At 36.0% G+C, this 22,893-nt stretch overlaps 1 protein-coding gene across 1 annotated transcript in view; it reads right to left on the bottom strand.

Moving 5' to 3' along the window:
• The window catches only part of GRB14 (growth factor receptor bound protein 14), a 155,466-nt gene extending 132,776 nt beyond the window's left edge, over positions 1-22,690 (bottom strand). Inside the window, exons 1-2 of the mRNA XM_044666557.1 lie at positions 22,512-22,690; positions 21,064-21,196 (exon numbers count right to left, since the gene is read on the bottom strand). Of these exons, the coding sequence (XP_044522492.1) occupies positions 21,064-21,196; positions 22,512-22,690 (312 nt within the window). The remainder of the gene's footprint in view (positions 1-21,063; positions 21,197-22,511) is intronic.
• Between the last annotated feature and the right edge of the window lie 203 nt (positions 22,691-22,893).

Raw genomic sequence — 22,893 nt, 5'->3', positions numbered from 1 at the left:
TCTTCTCTTCTCTCCCTCTCCCTCTCCCTCCCTCTCCTCACCTCTGCTCTGCTCTCCCCTCCCCTCTCCTCTCCTCTTCTCTCCTCTCTCTCTCCCAATACTACACTACATATTTTTGGCCCTGATTCTCACCCAAAAAAAGGCTCATTTAAAGTCCAATGGGATGGAAACTTGGGCAGATCCGGCCTTAAGGTGCAGAGAAAACTTGGAGGAAATTATGTCATGGGTTTGCATTTTGCTCTTGAGAAAAGCCCATTTCTTCCACCAAGGTGAAGGGATATTATTGTATATCTCGGTTGAAGAGGAAAACAAATTTATTCTCATGTGACTACAGGAAATCTTTTGATTGAGAACAAATGGAGAAGAGCAAGCAGACTAGATCTCCTTTTCATTAAAACAAGAGGGCACCTCTAAATAAAGGGAGAAACTAGGAAACAGTTTTTTAATAAAGTGGAACCAAACAGAAGAATTGATTCTCAGGAGGTAGTCATCCTTGGAGGGCTTCAGAATCCCTTCCCTTTCACATTCTATGTACTTTCTCTGTGGGAAATAGTTTTTGTATTTACTTTCTATTTTCTAAAATTCATTCCCTTTGCAGTAAAGTGAGGAAAAAGTATGGACTGTTTTGACTCTACCCTTTCCTTCATCAAGTATTTATTAGGAGGAGGTGACTCAGTGGATAGAGAACCAGACTTGGAAATGGGGGGTCCTGGGTTCAAATCTGGCCTCAGACACTTCCTAGCTTCCTAGGATGACCCTGGGCAAGTCACTTATCCTCCATTGCCTAGCTCTTACAGCTCTTCTGCCTTAGAACCAATACACAGTATTGATTTGAAGATGGAGGTAAGAGTTAAAAAAAAGTTATTAGGTACCTACTTCATGTATAATAAGAGCGTTTATTAAGTACCATTCTAAGCTAAGAGAAGATGATAAAATGTACCTTCTTCCCTTTTTAGAGGTGTGGAATATCCTACAAACTTGCTGAATATGAGCACCAAAGAAGTGATCATGAGATCAATAATGATGATGATAATAACACATATTGCATTTAAAGATATGCAAAGTCTTTTACAAATAATATATTATTTTATCCTCACAATAAGCCTGAGAGGAAGGCACTATTATTATACCCTTTTACATAGGTGGAAACTGAGGCAAACAATTAAGACAGTTGCCCAGAGTTATACAGCTAGGTGTGTTTTTTTTCCTAGAGCTGGATTTGAACTCAGCTCTTCCTGACACAAGGCTCAGAAATCAGCTCCTCTTAGATGCATTTCTCCTTTGCAGAAGTAGGAGTTGATGGTCAGAGAACATTGCACAAACTTGTCAAGCTTGATTTCAAAGAAGAGATGGGAATATGTCTCCTATCCTCCTTTGCAGACTTGGGGAGCCACTGAACTAGGTGGAGGTATTTGTTCATTTTGTAGAATTGATATTTGTTTCTTTGTTTTTCTTTTTTGTTACAGTGGATGGCTCACTGGGGAGAGCAAGAGACAATAGATCTAGAAAGAAAGGTGATATTAATAGATGTATCACTCAAAATAGCTATTGCATAGTGAGGTCTTTTCTGTTTTGTTATCTCGCTGACTTTTAGATGCATGGTGTGAAGCATATAATATTCCAGTAGAAGTTGGTTACATTGAAATAGATTGACCAAAAAAATTTTTTTAAGAAAAATAGCCTCCCTCCCTCCCACTTCAGAAACTTGGTGATGGAAGGGGTCTCATAGGTCATCTGGCCCAGCCAATCCCTGGAGCCTGAGGGACCGAGATCCTCTGTTTTAAAAGTCAGTGATGTCTGCACTGGCCAGCGTCCATCTGGTTAAGCCTGTCTCTAAACAGAAGCCCCTTCCTCAACATCCATGTCCTGGGAGGCTGGAGGGGCATCAGTGATGTAGAAGGTCACAGGGACACGTATTTGAAGTTCTTGGACCTATGGGGATGAAAGGAGAAGCCGAGCTCATTTACCATTCCTCTGGGTCACAAGCCCGGGGCTGAGCTGGGAGCAGAACTTTTGATGAAAGAAGACTGGTCAAGCTTCAGCTCTGCGCCTGTCCAGTCACCCAGACCCTCCAGCTTCTCTTTGCTGGAGTGACTTTAGACAGTTGGCTCCTGGGTCTTTTGATGTGTGGATAAAAAGCCTTTTCATTTTGATCTGGGTCTGCATTTCTGTCCCAGTGTCAAGCACACTGCCGGTTCTTAATGAAAGGAGTTCAGGAACTCATAGGTTCAGAGCTGAAATGGCCCTCAGAGGTCATCTGGTTGAACCTCCTCATTTTCAGATGAGGAAACTGACGCCAAGAGAGGGCCAATGACATTAATGACCCTGCTCAGATTTGAACCCAGATCCTATGTCTTAAAAGTCTGTGATTTTTCCATTGGCCACAGTGTCCATCTGGTTAAGCTTGTCTCTAAACAGAAGCCTCAGCATCCCTTGCAAAATGGTCAATAGCCAGCTTTGGCTTGAAGACTTCCAAGAACAGTAAAGGCCTCTTGTCCCTGAGCCCCTTCCACCTTTGGGCATCTCTAGTCATCTGGAGAGGAAGCATTTAGGGAGCACCCGCTATGTAGCAGGCGCTGTGCTAAGTGCCCACCAGCTTGGTCTCTTTTCCCCTTGCAAACCATCAGTATTTTATGCTAGCTCCCATGATCCCTTGAGTCTGCCTTTCTCCAAGTTAAACATCCCCAGTCCCTTCAGCTGGTCCTCAAAGGTCATGGTTTTAAAGTCCTTCATCCTGACTGCCCCTCCTTGGATACTCTGCAATTTCACAGCATCCTTCCTGAAATGGACAATGAACCCAACACTTCTGATGTGGCCTGATGAGAGCAGAAGAGAGTGGGTCCACTTTGGGACTTGTATCTTCTCTGGGCCTCAGTTTCCTCATTTATAAAATGATGGGGTTGGGTTAGATGGCTTCTGAGATCCCCTAGCTCATGTTCAATGAGCCTGCATGTGTGACCTTGGACAAGTCATTTGCCCAGGGCTCATTCTTCTTATCTGTAAAATTCTTCTAGCTCTAAATCTATGATCCTAAGTCATTTAATCTCCCCGAGCCTCTGCTTCTTCATCTATAAAATGAGAGGTTGAGTTAGCTGATCTCTGAGGTCCCTTTCAGCTTTAGATCCAGAACCCTGCCCTATGTCTATCATGTCCTTGATTCTGGTTCCAATCTTTCTCAGTGCAGCCTATAGTTCGGTAAAAGCTTAGATCTCATTTTAGAAATCGTAGCATAAAGAGGTTTTCTCATCCCCTAACTCACTCATGGTTAGGCTTTTCTCTTCTGGCTAAAGGAATTTTTATTGTTATTGTGTTGTTTTTTTAATCCTGAGCTATTAGTTTCTTTCTGGAATAAATGATAGGTGGTTCAAGGAAAGAAAAAATGGAGGAAGAAAGACAGGAAGGAAGAAAGGAAGGAAGGAAGGAAGGAAGGAAGGAAGGAAGGAAGGAAGGAAGGAAGGAAGGAAGGAAGGAAGACCAATGGACAACTTTCCCAGCTCCTTGATATGTCAAGAAAACTTGGTAAATTACAGGAAGACAAAGATGAGCTTCAATCTGCATTATTGGAGAATATATCTTCATTCATTAAATCACAGACCCACTGAGGTATTTTAAATTATCAAAAGCTTTTAATTATATTGAAGAAAGCCAGCATGGCATAGTGGATAAAGACCAAGCCTCAGAGACAAGAAAAAATGAGCTTAAGCCCATATTTGATACTGAATATGTGACACTGGGCAAATTATTTAACCTTTTAGTTCTCTAGGCAACATTCTAAGATTAAGTTGCAGAGAAAGAGCTAACCTGCATTGAAAAGGGTATTTCATCATCCAAGAGTTCCTTTCATCAATGAAAACACAGGTTCAATCTCTATCCCTATCCTATTTATAATAAAACACAAAGAACTCACCAATGCTACTTCCAAATCTCCTTAGTAAAGGAACATTTGTGTGAAACTGTGAAGTCCAAAGACTTGAACGTCAATACTTACTTTAGTACTTCCTACCAATATTAGCTTTTATTATCTCTGTGCCTCAGTTTCTCCATCTCTAAAATGAAGGCGCTGAACCACCAGAAGCAACCATTGAAATCACTTCCAACTCCAAATCTGTCAGGCCTGATGACATCCAAGCTGTCATGGAAGAATAATGCCACCTGGTGGTCATCATAGGGAACTAATTCAACATCTCTCATTACCTCCCTTGAAATTGTCTCATAAACTCAGTTGACTCTGCCTTAGTCATTCCCTTAAATACAAGCATAATTATGAAGTGTATTTCTTAGTCTCTTCTCTTCTCCAACACTTACTCAACTCCAAAACTTCTCTCTTTAGGGAATTATAAATAAATTGGGGGAACACATAATTGCATACCTGTCAGATCTATAGGAAAGGGAAGAATTTAAGACCAAGCAAGAAACAAAGAACATTAGATGTGAAATGAATAATGTTAATTATATTAAAAACAAAAAAAGGGTTTGTACAAACAAAACCAATGCAACCAAAATTGGAAGGGAAGCAACAAACTGGGGGAAAAATTATAACAAAATTCTCCAACAAAGGTCTAATTTCCCAAATATATAAGGAGGAAAGTCAAATGAATAAGAAATCAAGCCATTCTCCAAATGAAAAATGGTCAAGGGATATGAAAAGGCAGTTTTCAGATGAAGAAATCAAAACTATTAATAATTACATGAAAAAGTGTTCTAAATCCCTCCTCATTAGAGAAATGCAAATCAAAATAACTCTGAGGTACCACCTCAAACCTAGCAGATTGGCCAATATGATAGTAAAGGAAAATAATAAATGTTGGAGGGGATGTGGCAAAATTGGGACACGAATACATTGCTGGTGGAGTTGTGAATTGATCTAACCATTGTGGAAGGCAATTTGGAATTATGCCCAAAGGATTTTAAAAGAATGCATACTTTTTGATCCAGCAATACCACTATTAGGTTTGTACCCCAAAGAGATTTTTTAAATATTTTTATAAAAATATTTATAGCCATACTTTGTGGTGGCAAAAAATTGGAAAATGAAGAATTATTCCTCGTCTGGGGAATAGCTGAACAAACTGTGGTGTCTAATAGTGATTGAATACTATTGTGCTATAAAGAATGATGAATTGATGGATTTCTATATGAACTGAAAAGACCTCCATTAACTGTTGCAGAGTGAAATGAGCAGAACCAGGAGAATATTGTATACGGTAACTAAAACACTGTGGGACAATCAAATGTAATCAACTTTGCAACTAGTAGCAATGCAATACAGGACAATTCCAAGGGACTTATGAGAAAGAATGCTATCCACATTGAGAGAAAAAACTGGAGTAGAAAAAAAAGAAGAAAAACATGCAATCTATCACTTGTTTATATGGGTATATGATTTGAGGTTTTGATTTTAAAAGATTACTTTATTTTAAAAAATGAATATGGAAATAGGTACTGAGTGATAAAACAAGTATAACCCAGTGGAATTGCTTGTCAGCTACAGGAAGGGGAAGAGAAGAGGAGAGGGAGAGAACATGAATGATATAACCATGGAAAAATAATTAACAATGAAATTAAATAAATAAAAATAAAAAATAAAAAACTTTTTTCCCATTTCTTCCTCCCATCCCTACATCTTTCCAACATTAAGCCAAAAATGTTCATAACTAATCATTTTAAAAACATTATGTCTACATAATATTCATAAATCATGAAGTAAATTCAAGAAAAAAAGTGTCATCAACTTTTAAACTGCTGAGAATTCTAGCCAAGATGGCTGCCCATATGGAAGCAAACTTCTCAGCTAACATATTACTATTCCAGAAAAAAAAATTGGCTCCAGACCAAATCATGATCAAGACATTTTACAAGAAAGTACATCAAATGATTTCTTCCATCACTACTCCAAAACTATTGGGAAAAAATCCAGAAGACTGGACAATAACAAAGAGGACCAAGGGAAAAACCAGCATCACCTCAGGCAAGTAGCTTGTTACCTCCCAGAAAAAATTAGATATGGATCAAAGATTTGTATAGCCTGAAAGACTGAGTCCAAGAGCAAACAGGACTGCCAAGAAAACCTCAGGCAGGACAGATGACCCACATGCACCAGAAAAAAAAAAAGAGAGAGAGAGAATCATAGAAAGAAGCAGGGATCAGTGGTACAAGGAAACACTCAGACCAGGACAGCCCAGGCATCCAAAGGCTATAAAGTCTCTAGAATTCCATCTTAAGATATCACAGAGGTGGATGAAGATAAAAAATTCTGAACCTCAAAAATCCAGAGGGATCTAACCTCAAGAGATAAAGGTCAGCAAGAGACTCGAAGAATTCTAAGGCAAGCCCAAAAACGGTTGATCATCTCACCTAAAAGTACAGGAGAAATAGGAGCCTGACCCTGGAACAAAACCCCCATTCAGGAAATACAGCTAGAGAAATGAGTAAAACAAAAAAAAGGCACTAAGCAGTATGTTTAAAATTACTGTAAATATAAAGATTTTCCAGAAGGTGAGACCAACTTTTAACAACTACATAAATAAATAGAAAAGTGGATTTTTCACATGAACTACATAAATATCTAAAAGAAACAAGCAAAAAAAAAAATACATAAAAGCTCTGAAGTAAAGAAATGGAAGGAGAATAAAGAGTTTAGATGAAAAAAAATGATAAATATTACAAAGTAATAGATTCCCTAAAAATTGGAATTGATGATGTGGAAATAAATGACTCCATGAGATAGCAAGCAAAAAAAGGACAAGAAATATAAAAACACCAAAATAGTAGAAAATAATAGATTTTTTTATTGTTCAGTAATTGTAAGTCTGATTCTTCATGACCAAACTTGGGATTTTCTTGGCAAATACACTGAAATAATTTGTCATTTTTTTTCCAACTCCTTTCATAGATGAAGAAACTGAAGCAAAGAGGGTTAAGTGATTTATCCAGGATAACAAAGATAGTAGTATTTGAGGCTAGATTTGAATTTAAGATGTTTCTTAATAATTTCAGATCCAGCAATCTAGCCACTTTGGTACCTAGCTGACAAAACAAATAGGTAAATAAATAAAAGATTTCTAATATCAAAAACAACTAACCTAGAAAACAGATCAAGCAGAAATCATTTAGGAGTCACTGAACTCATAAGAAAAATTAATTTATCTACCTACTATTCATATTATGGTTGTATATGAAATTTCAAAAAAACAATGGAGAGAGACAATTTCAAAAGATAAAGGTAAAAATCCAAGTTCTGGAATACAGATTTACTATATGGTAAAAATTATTGGGAAAACTGAAAAGCAGTTTGGCAGTAACTAGATTTAGACAAATATCTTACACAATTTACCTAGATAAGATCAAACTAGATACATGATCTATGTATAAATGGATATATTAAAAACAAATTAGAACAAGGAACATGTTACCTATAATATTTACAGATAAGAATTTATGAATAAACCAGATAGAAAACATTGTGAAATGTAAAAAGGATTATTTTGAATACATTAAACTGAAAAGTTTTTTTATTACAAATAAAACTAAGGCATCCATGTTTAGAAGAAAAGCAGTTAAGTTGGGAAAAAATTGTATAGACATTTTCTCAGATAGAAGTCACATATTTAAAATATACAGAGAATTTTGTTAAATATATAAGAATATAAGCCATTCCTGAATTGATAAATAGTCAAAGATCTGAGCAGACAGTTTTTGGATGAAGAAATCACGCACACGCACACACACACACACAACACACAACACACACACACATATATATATATACATATATATATATATACATACACACATATATATAAAACTATGAAAAAATGCTCTAAATTATTATTGATTAGAGAAATGCTTTTTCTCTAAATGCTAAATGCTAAATGCTAAATGATTGGAGAATATTGATGCAAAAAAAACCTTTTTAATATTGTTCATGTGTTATTAAGAAGAGGACAAATGACATCACAAGGAAATGTCTTAACTTGCTTATGAATTGGATTTAAATGAGGCAAAGTTACACAAAACTGTCAGCCTCGTTGTTCTCTCTTCTAGAGTCACCAGTCTGGGGGCAAGACAAAAGTTAGGACAACTGGCAACAGCCCAAGATGCAATGGAATATTGGTTTGCCTTGGGATTTTTGGTGTCTGATCAAGTTCTGAGCACTACACAGTACCTACTTTATCTGCCTTCTTGGCCAATGGAACAAACTGTTCTCAGCAGTCTATTAGGCTGAGGAAAGTCTTCACATTGGGGCAGGGTACCTCTCTAACTCATAGATGGGTTTGAGGCCTGTAGGTTACTCTCAACCTGGTATAGCCCATCTGCAGTGCCTGCTATACATGCCAAAGCTTCTTGGAGTCAGAGGTGAGACTTGGGTGAAAGGCAGACACCAAAGGTGGATGAGCAGCCTAAAAAGGGCTCAGCAAGTCCCCACACAGAGATGTTAGTCCTCCCCAAAACCCCAAATACCTCAATTTAAATAAAATACTAGAATAAAGATTATAGTAATATTTCACAAAAATCATATATACTATAACACTAGGAATGCAAGACTGGTTCAATGTTAGGAAAACTATCAGGAATTAATAATTAAACATCAAGATTAAAAACAACAAAAATCATCTGATTATCCCAATAGAAAAAAAAAACCTTTTTACAAAATAGAACACTCATCCCTATTAAAAGCCCTAGAAAGCATAGGAATAAATAGATCTTTCTTAAAATGATAACTAACATTTGTCTAAAACTATCAGCAATCATTATTTAAAATGGGATAAGCTAGAGCAGTGATGGGCAAACTACAGCCCGTGGGCCAGATTGGGGTTCTGAAATGTTCTATCCTGCCCTGCTACTTTATTCCTAATCTGACGAATACAATGAGTAGGAGACAATACAATGAAACTTCAAAAGAGTTGCCTTAGAAAAAGAATGACAGATGAGCATTTCCTTTCCTTTGGCCCCCTCTTTAAAAAGTTTGCCCATCACTGAGCTAGAGCATTCCCAATTAGATGAGAAGTGAAGCAAGGATGCCTATTATCAACACTATTATTCAATATTGCACTAGAAATGCCAGCTATATCAATGACAAGGAAAAAAACCTGAAGAAATTAGAATATGCAGTTAAGAAACTACATCATCACTTCTTGTAGAAGATATAATTAGGGAATCCTAGAGAATCAATTAAAAAACCATTTGAAATAATTAACAACTTTAGCAAAGTTGCAGCATATAAAATAAATCCACACAAAGCATCAACATATCAATGTATTACCAACAGTCAGCAAAAAGAGAAAGAAAGAGAAATACTAATAAAAATAACACTGTAAGGGAGCAGCTGGGTAGCTCAGTGGACTGAGAGTCAGGTTTAGAGACAGGAGGTCCTGGATTCAAATGTGGCCTCAGACACTACCTAATTGTGTGATCCAGGGCAAGCTACTTAAATCCCCATTGCCTAGCCCTTACCACTCTTTTGATATTTTGTTAATCCTTCCAAGGCAAAAGGTAAGGGTTAAAAAAATATATATCAAGGGACTCAATAGGGGGAAAAAGTAAAGGCAGAAGGTAAGGGGTTTTAAATAAATAAATAAAATGAAATAACTGTAAAATACTTGAGAGTCTACCTGCCAAGCCTAGGACCTTTATAAACAAAATTGCAAAATGCTTTTCACACAAATAAAATCATATCTAAACAAATATTAACTGCTCATGGGTAGCCTAAGCCAATATAATAAAAGTTATAATTTTACCTATATTAACATTTATTTAGTACATACCAAACTACCAAAAAATTATTTTATAGTAAAAAAAATAACCAAATCATCTGGAAAAACAAATGATCACAAAAATCAAGGGAATCAAGTAGTGAATCAGTGGAATAGATTAGATTTATAATACACATTAGTAATGACCATGATAATCTAGTGTTTTATAAACTCAAAGATCCAAATTTGGGGGACAAGAACTCATTACTTTACAAAAACTGCTAAGAAAACTGGAAAACAGGTTGGCAGAAACTAGGCATAGACTGATATCTTATACAGCATATCAAGATAAGGTCAAAATGGACACATTATATAAACATAGAGGGTGATAGCATAAGCAAATCAGAGAAGCATGGGATAGTTTACCTGAAAAATCTATAGATAAGGGAAGAATTTATGTTTTAAAAAGAGATAGCATTAAGGGACATAAAACAGATAATTTTTATTGCCTTAAAGTAAAATGTTTTTGCACAAACAAAACCAATTCATCCAAGATTAGAAGGAAAGCAAACAAACTAAGAAAGGTTTTTTTATAGCCATTGTTCTGATATAGGCCTTATTCCTCAAATTGTGCAATTCAAATTTCTAAGAATGCAAGTCATTATTCCCAACTTATAGTCAAAGAGTATGAACAGTTAATTTTCAGATGAAGAAATCAAAGCTATCTAAAATCATATAAAAATGCCCTAAATTAATAATGTTTTGGAGAAGTGCACATTAAAACAGCTCAGAAGTACCCCGTCATACCAATCAGATTGATTAAGATACAGAAAAAGGAAAATGATAAATATTGGAAGGGATATAGGAAATTAGGACACTAACACACTATTGGTAGGGTTGTAAACTATACTAACTATCCTGGAGGACAGTTTGGAACTATGTCCAAAAGATTATAAAACTGCATATACCCTTTGACTCCACTATAGCACAACTAGGTCTATATCTCAAAGAGTTTTTTTTAAGGAAAAGAACTTATATGTAATAAAATATTCATGAAGGTTCTTTTTGTGGTGGCAAGGTAATCGAAACTGATGGGATTCTCATCAAATGGAGAATGGCTGAACAAGTTGTGGCATATGATTATGAGAGAATAATATTGTGTTATAAGAAAGGATGAACAGGATGCTTTTCGAAAAAAAACTGGAGAAAAGCTAAGGGTATCATCAAGGAAGGACTGAAACTTAAGAGAGAGTACCCTAATTTCCCAGAAAATAGAGCCTAATCATAAAAAGGTTGGGAAAATGAGCAGAAAATGAAAAAAAGCACTTAACTATAGAGAATTTTTATGAAGACAAAGAGTAAGACACAGACACAGAAGGGGACAGTGAAAGCAAGGCTAATGCATGCAAAGTCCAAAGAAATATGAACTGGACACAGATTCTGGAAGAGCTCAAAAAGGATTTCAAAAAGCAGTTAAGAGAGGCAAAGAAAAAATGGGGAAGAGAAATGATAGCAATGCAAGAAGAAATGGACCAAATAAAAAAGGAGGCTCAAAAGATGACAGAGGAAAATCATTTCTTAAAAATTAGAATTAGGCAACTAGAAGCTAATGATTTCATGAAACATCAAGAAGGAATAAAACAATAGCAAAAGAAAAGGAAAAAACAGAAGAAAATATGAAATATCTCATTGAAAAATAACTGACCTGGAAAATAGATCCAGGAGAGGCAATTTAAGAATTATTGGACTACCTGAAAGCCATGATCAAAAAAAAAAAATCTTGGACATCATAATAGAAGAAATTATCAAAGAAAACTGCCCAGATATTCTCAGATATTCTTGAATAAGAAAACAAAATAGAAATTGAAATAATCCACAGATCGCCTCCAGAAAGAAATCCTCAAATGACAACTTCTAGGAATATAATAACTAAATTCAAGAGTACTCAAGTCGAGGAGAAAATACTGTAAGCAGCCAGCCAGAAAGAAACAATTCAAATACTATGGAGCTACAATGAGGATCACACAGGACTTAGCAACTTCCACATTAAAGATCAGAAAACATGGAATATGATATTCAGAAAGGCAAAAGATCTAAGTTTACAACCTAGAGTCATCTATCCAGCAAAACAGTATATTCTTTCAGGGGGAAAATGGTCATTCAATAAGATAGGAGATTTCCAAGCACTCCTGAGAAAAAAATCAGACCTAAACAAAAAATTTGAAGTCTGTATAATTTTAGATTTTTCTCCCCAGGACTCTAAATCCCAGCTTCCCATGTTCCTTCTCACATTACAGGCTAACCTAAGGAGGATATAAGTTTTGTGTAGCCCTCTTTCTCTTTTCCCCTGATCGCAGCTGGGAAAGCAGGCTTTATGCCAGCCAGGAGAATCTACACACATGGGTTTACTTTTTGTTAGATAATTATGTTTGAACTTCTATTTCTTTTAGTTTATTTTCTTTCTGCTTCAAGTGATTATTAATAAACTTTATAAAATATAATAATTGAAGTTATTGGATATTAATTTAAATCTTACAAGTCTAAACATGAGACCCAAGAGAATCCTAAAATGGTAAATAAGAGAAAATTTAAGGAGCTCAATAAAGTCAAACTTCATCTATTCCTACATGTAAAGAGGATATCTGTAATTCCTAAACATTATTCTTTGTAGTAGAGCAGATAGAAGGAATATTCTTAGAAGGTAAGGAAGTAAGCTGATTATGATAATATATGCAAAAAATCAAGGAGTGAAAAAGAGGATTGCAATGAGAGAAAAGAGAAGGGAGAGATGAACTGTTGTAAATTATATAACGTAAAGAGTTATTAAAAATTATTACAGTGGAGGGGAGGATAAGGGTGGTGACAGGCAATGCTTAAACTTTACTCTCACCATAACTGGCTCAGAGAAGGAATAACAACTATACTCATTGGGGTGTAGAACTATATCTTACCCTACAGAGAAGTAGAAGGGGAATAAGACAATGGTGAGGGGTGGGGGGTAACTAGGAGGAGGGAGAGTGGTGATAAAAAGAAAAACTGTTAAGATTTATATGAACTGATATAAAATGAAGTAAGCAGAACCAGGAGAACATTGTACACAATAAGAGCAGCATTGTATGATGATCAACTGTAAATTAGTAGGTATTCTAAGTCAACTCTAAAGGAATTCGTTAAGAAAAATGCTATCTGCCTCCTGAGAAAGAACTGATGGCTTCTGAAGACAGATTAAAAAATACTTTTAAAAAAATTCTATATTTTCTTGGGGTTTTTTGTTTGTATTTTCTTTTACAACATGATATATATCAATCTGTGTATCTTCTCATTAAGGAAGGAGAGGAGGAAGGAAGAGAAAATTTGGAACACAAAATTTTTAAAAACAAATGTTAAAATTTTTTATATATAATTGGAAAAAAAGATTCTGACAGATGGTAAGAGTTTAAAAGAGAGTCGTGAATAATGGAATAGGTTAGGTCAGTGATGGACAAATTACTGCCTGTGGGCCAGATGCAGCCCCCATCCAGCCAAGCAACACTATTCCTAATCTGACGGATACAATGAGTAGGATACAATTCAATGAAACTTCAAAAGAGTTGCCTTAGAAACTCTTTTGGCCCCCTCTTTAAAAAGTTTGCCCATCATTGGGTGAGGTAATCAACATAAATTAAATGACCATGATAAATTAGTATTCAATAAACCCAAAGATCCAAGTTTTGGTGGGGTAGGACTCACTATATGACAAAAACTGCTAGGAAAACTGGAAAATATTGTGGTAGAAACTAGGATATCTTACAACATATACCAAGATAAATATAGATACTTGATCTAGAAATAAAAGGTGATACCTTAAACAAATTAGAGTAACACAGAACAGTGTATCTGTCAGACTTATGGATAAGAGAAGAATTTATGAACAAATAAAATATAGAAAAGATTATGAGAAGTGAAATGTATAATTTTGATTACATTAAATTTTCAAAATTTTGTACAAATAAAGACAATCAAGATTAGAAGAGAAACAAAAACTGGGAAAAATTTTAGAATAAGTGTCTCTGACAAAGGCCTCATTTCTTAAATATATAGAAAGAATAGATTCAAATTTATAAGACTAGAAATCATTCCCCAATTGATTAATGGTCAAAGGATACAAACAGGCAGTTCTTAGATGAAGAAACTGAAATTAAAGCTATCTATACTCATTTGAAAAAATAGTCCAAATTGCTATCAATTAGAGAAATGTAAATTTAAACAACTATGAAATACTACCTGACATCTATCAGCTTGACTAATATGACCACAAAGGAAAGTGATAAATGTTGTTGGGGATGTGGGAAAATTGGTGAACTGATATAACCATTCTGGAGAGCAATCTAGAACCATACCCAAAGAGCCATAAAACTATGCATACCCCTTGACCCAGCTACTACTAGAATCTATATCACAAAGAGTTCAAAGGAAAGGCTCATATTTGTATAAAAATATTTATAGCAGCTGTTTATGGTAGCAAAAAATTGGAAAATGAGAGAATATTCCTCAATTAGGGAAAAGCTGAACAAGTTGGGGTATATGGTTGTAATGGAATACTACAGTGAAATAAGATTTAATGAACAGAATGAGTTCAGAAAAACTTGGAAAGATTTATGTGAAGTTATACATACTGAAGCAAATGGAAACAGAACAACACTGTATACAGTAACAGAAATATTGTATAATGATAAATTGCAAAGGACTAGATTATTATTAACAATGCTAGGTGGAGTTAGCCCCAAGAGATTTATGATGAAAAATGCTTTCCACAGCCACAGAAGGAAATGTTGGAGTCTAAATTCAGATCAAAGCATGCCATATTTCACCTTATTTCCTTCATGAGTTTTTTTCTTGAAGCTGTCTTCTTTCACATCATGGGGAATATAGAAATATGTATTGCATGGCATGACAGCACTAATATAACCTATGTCAGACTAATTCCCATCTTAGGAAGGGGAAGGGAGAAGGAGAAAGGGAAAGAATATGGAGAGCAAAATGTCAGATAATAATTGTTAAAAATTTTTTCTACACTAGTCCAACTATCAATAATATGGAATTAGGTCTTGGGGGAGAGGGAAAGAATATGAAATATGTAACTATGGAAAAATATTCAAAATGAAAAGATATAGTCTAAATAAAAATTATTTCTACACATAACTAAAAAAAAAGAAAATTTACGGCACTGTATTTTAAATAGGTTTTTGTGTAGAATCGCCTAGAAATCTAACCAGTATTTATAACACTGTAAGGGGAATGTGTTCAAGTACCAAACAATATACATACTAAAAAAATGAACAGAATAGAACCAGTGTTTAAGTTGAGTATTTCCTATTCTGAAATAACAATATTGGCATCTTTTCAATACAAAATATTTTATAGGAATAATTTAGAAAAGTCAGGCAATATTGCATGAAGCTCTAACCCTATATAAACAAAGTGATGGTCTCCAAAGTCAGGGCCCCAGTCACCTTGTAGTCCATACCATTATCCCAAGTGATATATGGTCCACCAGATAGGATGGTAAGATAGGTAGCCTCTCATAGCCCTATGACTGCCAATCATGGAGTCAGTGTAAATATTCTCCAACTTTCCCCATCACCACTACACAACTGGGCAAGCTACAAATCTTTCCACCTCTACACAAAGGATTAACCCTCTCAGGGATTTATAACCTTACCACACTCTGGATACTCATAACAGCAGCTGCACAAGGGCCATTTGAAAAATTCCAGCCTCTTTCACATACTGTCCCCTAACCACAGATCACATCATAATCGCTTATGTATTTTTTAAGTATTTTTTAAAAAGGAGGAAAAGGAAAGAGTAGAGAAGAGGAGAGGGAGGAGGAGGAAAAGGAAAAGGAAAGAAGAAAAAAGAGAAAAATGAGGAGGAGGAAGAGAAGAAAAAGGAGGAGAAAGATGAGGAGAAGAAGGAAGTTTTAAAAAGAAAGAGAAGAAATTTTCCTGCTTGGCTATCTACATTGATCAAATAAACTGAAGAATTACTAGCAATTATTATAATTATTATTTATAAGTTCGCCCTATCCTTAGGACATGCGTGGAATTTTAAAAATATAATTAAATTGTTCTCAAAACCAAAAAGTTTTTTGTACTATGCATAAAATAGAATCTTAATACTTTTTGTCCTTATTTCATCCTTTTAAACTTTCTTTTGTGTTTCATAAAGTATATCAGTAGAATAATACATATGTAATTGATAAATAACTATACATATGTTGAAATATTTTACTAATGGGGTATGCAATCAAAAAAGCCTAGAGAACAATGAATTACCAAGTTCTTTTACCAAGTTCAGAATATAACCTTTTTTTTTCTTAAACTATACGAGGGTCACAAAAGTTGTAGGAAATTTTTGAGAATTACCATGTTGACTAGAACTAGCACAACATGACTCCATGTGCCAGAAAAAAGCCAAACCAAGGGTCAGAACTGCATTCAGTTCCAGGTTGCATACCTAGCAGAATTGTGGTGAGTTTTATTTACATTTCTATTCTCTACCCACTAGGGAATAAAATTATTAGAAGTCATTGTGAAATGAAGGTCAGAAAAAATGAAGATAAAGGATACATAAAATTATCTTATAAGTCAGTTATATTAGTCAATTTATAATACACAATGCTATACAAGACTTTGTGCAAACATCTACTAAAAAAATGAAGGCTATCTTCAAATAAGGGATGTGGAAGAGCATGAATAGACTTGCCTGAGAAAATATATCTCTAGTTGCATAATAAAAAAGAGAAAGATAGAAAAGAATTCAGTTACTCTTTTTTTTAATGCAAAAGAAGAAAGACCAGTATTGTTTTATACTTGGGAATTTCATTTGTTATGAAAGATAAAGCACGTCCTATTTGTGGCTTCAATACGCTTTGCTACTCATTCATTATGCAGGCATCTCAAACTGTAAAAAAAATTTATGGTCTATAAAATGAATTAAACTGTGTTTTTTAATGGTCAAACAAATTCTTAACTCTTTCTGTTAAATCCTCTGTTGAATCCTTCAAAATTTGGTATTTGGAAGAATTTGTTTATTTGAGAGAGCTAAACACCCACAGTGTCTTAGATATATAAAGCCCCAAATGAATATTTATTGAAATGAATTGAATTTACCTCCTCAAAAAAAAAAGATAAGTGATTAAATAGAAAATGAGAAGACAAGGAGAAGAGAATCATACATTTGCTTTCCCATGTTTCAACTATAATATAAATAAGAGAGAACCTGTCATCTTGAGTTTCTTACAACATATATTTAACAAGGTCAAATAACCTGGCCAAGAAAATCTAAGGATACCACTAAATCAAAGGAATTCTAGTTGAAAAGAAGACATATTTGTACACATGAACACTTCAGTGCTATAAGACAATAATACTATTATTTCATACACATGAGTACTCTCTCTGACATCCCTTACTAGATGGGCTCCACGAATTTGTTGGCTGAAAAAATTCATCATGTGGTAGCCAATTGATAATGTCCTGACTACACTATACTGATTCCTTAATGACAAGCACTTTTAAGGCTAAATTCTTTTCAATTGGGTAATACCTGGGAGAGGCTGAGCTCCAAAAACATAGATTTCAAGATGGTCAACACCCACCTAAGCATCAGGATAGGATTTTTGCAGAATATATAAGAGATATACATATAATCTTCTCTTCCTGTGAGAGGCTGTGTGACAAATGAAAACTAAACCAGACCAAGAGAATCCTCCTTGATCCTTGGCTAATAAGGACATCTGTGGAAACCCTGTCCATGGAGCCAAGGAAGAGTACCAAAGCAAGAAACAAATATCAAGGCAATAAAAACATACTTCACTCTTACAAATTTAGTCCCCCATTTAAGAAGGCATTTTAACCTTTCCCCAAATAAGTCTGTATCTCTAGGGATAATGGCCTGTACTTAAAACCCAACCTTTCCCAGCCCTATTACTATCCCTAGGAACTATCTCTCAGAGTTGTAGCAAACTTTAAAAGTCATCCAGTCCAACCCCTTTCTCCTTCATTTTTACAAATGAAGACCCAGAAAATTCAATTACATTCCTCAGTTGCAAAGGTTAAACAAATACCTAGGTTTTCTCAGTCTTAAAATCCTTGCTCTTTCCACTATGCTTTGGGAAACAAAAGTACACAAAATGATGGTTCTCTCTTCTCAAAGCACTTCCATAATTATCTTAGATATTAATGCTCCTCAGACTAGACATAACACCCAGATGCAAAAAATATCAGTAACTGCTTACTATTTCACCTCCACCATTTTCCCTTCAGACACTGCGGCTTAGAGGCATACTCCATTGAAAACACCTATTTGCAGAAGACAGCATGGCATACCTATCCCACCATGAGTTACAGACCTTAATTTATTCCCCGTATTATTCCAGTGCATAAAAAACCCTACATGAGCAATATTCAGACTAGAACACAATCTGATCTAGTATTCACTGACCTCTCTCCTATTCTTTTCAAAAATATCTAGCACACCAAAAGCCAGTCATTTCCCCATGGCCACCTATCTCTTTAGGATCCATTTTTCTTAATTCTTAATCACATCCCTAACCACAAAGTATTCTTTTTTTGTACATTTTCTTGTCCCATATTACTATCCTCCATTTAAAGACACATAGTTCCAATTCAATTTCATTCTTTCCTCTTATATTCATAGAGGACAATCCAGAAAAGACCACAAGTTCCATAATATTCATCCTCACCTCTATCTCTGTCCCCTCTCACCTTAAGATAATGATTTCCTTTATCTAAGAAATGCACAAGCCATTCAGGGATAGTAAAAGCTCAAGAATCTCTTCTCCTCATTTCAATCAAAACACATTATTCCTTGGAATATTGCTACCTATGCCTTCCTGTTCTCTACTCCTACTTTGTTAGTGTGAATGAATTATTATAGAATCATAACTTATTTAAGCATTTTCTACCTATAGACTACAGAGGAGGCAGTATAGCATAGTAAAGAACGAGTTGGCTTCAAAGGTGGAAGAATACATTGGTTCAAATTTCACCTCTCACAGATATTAATTGTGTGATCCTGGATAAGTCTCTTAATCTGTAAGTGTTCTCAATAATTCAATGAGTCATAGTATCTGTCACTACATTTGTACCAAGAAAGAGAATTTCCTCATCTAAGAGCTCACTATATCAATGAAATAGTAAGTCAGATTCTACATATACACAGAGCCAACCAGAAATCCCTTTCTGGATGAAGATCTCAGGATTGGAGAAGAGGATATTTGAGGATGTAACAGTGACAGCACTAGGAAGGTGAGGGAGCACCGTATACTACAGCACCAGATGGTACAGAATGAGGTATCAAACACATGGTCACGTGAAGCCTTAACCAGATTAAAATGTATTTGGAAAATATTTAACAAAGTAAATTAAAATAAAGTGGAATACAGATAATGTTATGTGATTTTCTAAGTCAATATTTGGCCTGGACAGTATAATGGGACTGTTTCTTTTTTGAGTTTGACACAGTCTAACAATTCAATCACAGAAGCACAGGCTCATCTCCTAAAGAAACTCAAATGCACTTTTCATGGACTGGGGAATAGGGAGGCGGGATAGGGTCATGAAAAGGGAAAGTGTCATTCTGCATGTCATAGGGCTGGGACTCAGAACAAACAAGAGAGCATATCCTACAGTTAGGAACACCAAGAACAATCTCTAGAGGAGATTGTCTAGAAGGACTAGAGTCTCTAGAGAGACAGAGAAGAACCGATTGCTCAGCATAAACATGCTCATGCATGCAAATATACATAGGAACCTTAAGAAGGAAGGATTCCCTGAAAAAAATTACCTTATCACCCTGAAAAGATTACTGTTTTTCTGTTTGCATGTAGCACTGAGCTGATGACATGACTTTGGAAGGAAAAGTGAAATAAAGTGGCTAGATGCTTACCAGTGGGAAAGGAAACTAGTTAGTAGTCACCCTTCTATTGCTACTGGGATTATAAAATTTCAGTGTTAGAAAGGACCTCAGCAGCCTTCAAGTTCAACCCATACTCAAAAGGGCTTGCCACCATAACATGCCCAAACATTAGTCATCCAACCTTTGTTTGAAGACCTCCAAGGAGAGAGGAACCCATCATCTATCAAGGAAGCCCACTGCACTTTTGAATAAAAAGAGTAGTTATCTCGAATGAGAGAATTGGCCTGAGGACCATAGAAAATATAGATGAGGATAAACCAAAATAATCAATTGCATGGAGCCAGAGATTTCTAATTGTTAGGAAGTTTTTCCAGATATCAAGTCCAAATTTGCCTCCCCAACTACATCTCTAGCCTCTTTTTGCCATTTTTACTTCTCCCCTACTTCTTTGGACTGAAGACAGAAACCTGTTGATCCTCAAAGCCTGTGGATAGTCATCAGTACAATGAAATGTAAAGCTGATTAATCCTTATTCCCCCACAATACATATGTATAAGCCCAAAGCTAAATCTTGAAAGTCACCACGCATTTATTAATTTATGTGCCAGGAAAAGGAAAAAAAAATCCTAAATGCTTAAATATCACCTTTCAAATCTTTGTCCACTATTCCCCTCTACAGTCAGAAGCTTCCAGGCTTTCATTCTAAGCAACCTTTCACAAGAGTTCAAAATGCTGAAGAGAAGAAATGGAAAAGATTTGGAACCCAATTAACTTTGTAACTGAATTACTGAAGAACAGGGATAAAGTGAGTGGGGAAAAGGGAAGATCTCAAAAATTAAAGAAGTCTGACAGAGGTGATGGAGGATCAAGTCTTCTTTATCCTTATTCATCTCTACCTTGAAGAAAGGAATAAGTCAGGTGCCACTTCCTACATAAGGATTTTGCTTTAAAAAAAAATCACCCCTTCCAGGTATTAGCAGTTTCTTTCTCTTGAAATTATTTGCATTACTTGGCATGAAACTTTACATTTGTTTACTTGTGTAAGTACTTATAAGCAAATGTTCCCCTCCTCTTGGTCAAACAGAATATAAACTTCTGGTGGCAGGCACCATTGCATTTTGGCTTTTTTTTTTTATTTAATAAATACTTGTTAGAAAGAGAGAAAGGGGAAATTATGCTATTAATTTATACAAAGTAAATACATATATATAGTCCTGGTTTTAAATATTATATTGTATGTTACAATTTGTAAAAATATATATTGATTTTTCACATATTGTATTGGGACTTTTAGCCATGAAGTTAAGGAAAGCCTGCCTCATTTTCACGACTGATGCTAAATAATCAACAGACACAAAAAACTAAATCAGAAGACTGAATGCCTTTTAAGATGTTAAGAGATTTTATAAATGCTCAGAGTTTTAACAATGGAACTAAAAACTCATACCTGTTTTTTCCTTGAATTTGCTTTGGGAAATAAGCTTGCTGAAAACACAGATGCAAATGGAGAACAACAAAGCTCAGGGAAAGGATTTGGAATAGATGGCATTTCTAGAACATTGAGATCTTTCTTTTTTCTCCTGCAACCAACAGAACATAGGATATAATTTACATAAAACAGAATGTAAAATATAATTGCTGTCAGAATCTAAAACTGTTAAGGCCAAACATTACTGTGACAGACCTAATATTATATAAAGTACACTGAAAGGCTTTCTGTTGTACTTTCTCAGGATTAAATTTTTTTTAATATGTTAATAAACTTAAACCTTTTGTAATATCCTTTACACTTCTTGACCCTCCACAAACCATCAGGCATGTGGGTAAACAGCAGTTTTGGGTAACTTTTCTGAGGTAAAAATACATAGACCAAAATTGTAGAAGCAGTTATTATGGAAACTGCTCTAAGCAAACAAACAAAAAAAAATTCTTTTAAAACTTCAATGAAATCAAGGGAATCTTTTTAACTGCATTTGGAAAAACCTGTTCTATTATACTTTACTAATCACATTTTGAAAGTTATATTTATTAATTATAGCTGTGGTTCATCTCACTTCAAATTTCATTCAAAACGTTGCCCACACACAGTCTGTTGACTTCTCAAATGCTTAAGCTACAAAACAGCAACTAGTACTGAGTCTTTGAAAGCAGTTAAGTTAGTGGATCTTGCAAGTATAAATGTACACTGCGGTAATACTGAAAAGAAATGTAACTTTGCAAGAGTTTAGACTGCTATGTACCTAAAAATAAATAAATAAGCTCTACCTGTGCCATCTGAGTTGATGGAGGTCAATAATAGCTTTAATCTGTAGGCTTTATAGATTTGCAGCCTTTTCTCACCTAAGAAATGCTCTACTTTGGACACAGCCAGCTACAAATGAACTTGATGCTGAATGGTGTAAAGATTTGGAGAATATTTTCAACAACTCCATCCTATCCCTGCTGGCAGTAAGACTGATCAAATATCCATCTAGAGCATTGCTTTTTCTGGCTAGGTACCGGTAATGTCTGTGTGGGAGGCGAGGTTTCTTTATGCTACAGTTTAAAGAAACCAAGAGTGTTTATTAAGAAAATACAGGGCCTCGAAAGGAAAAAAAAAAAATCAACCTGGAGTCTTCACTGCCTTCTGGTTACACTAATGGGAAGAGGCGGGTGTCAGGAGCGAGAAAGAGAAGCAGCTCTCAATGAATGGGCAAAGCTATTTATGAGAAGGCACAGTGAGATCGCAATGTCCTACCGATCCCAAGAGAGCTAGAAGGGGGTTTGTCTTGTGATACTTTTCCCAAACTTGGCCAGAGTTCTAGCCCAGGTTTCCCCATCAGGACCGTCCTTCTCATACCTGGTCAGCTCACACCCCAGGTCGCTGCCCAGCTCCCCCTCCCCGAAGCCACCTACCTGTCTGCAGAACAGAAATGGGCGCCTTCCCGTGTGCTATAGGGCAGCCCCGGGGGGCGCGCTGCCAGGGCGCTGGCGTCGCCCCTCCCCTGGGCAGCGCCGCACACCTGGGCCAGCCCCAAGCCCCGGGCAGCCGCTCTCCCCCGGGTGCTTTGCCCATCTTGCAGGGAAGTGGTCATGCTTAGCAGGTGGAGGGGCTAGGCTCGGGCGTCATAGGAGACCCTGCAGAGAGGAAAGAGACAGAGAGAGAAAGGGAGCCGGGGTGGCCCCGGCTGGGCTATCCCTGGGCTTGGCAGGTGCGGTGGCTGGGCTCACCAGGAGCCTCGCGGGGCCGGGAGGGCGGTGCAGGCTTGAGGCTGGGCTGCCTGGGGAGGCGGAGGCG

The sequence above is a fragment of the Gracilinanus agilis genome, chromosome 3 (assembly GCF_016433145.1).
Source record: "Gracilinanus agilis isolate LMUSP501 chromosome 3, AgileGrace, whole genome shotgun sequence".
Taxonomy (NCBI): Eukaryota; Metazoa; Chordata; class Mammalia; order Didelphimorphia; family Didelphidae; genus Gracilinanus; species Gracilinanus agilis.
This window is presented reverse-complemented; position numbering and strand designations above follow the sequence as displayed.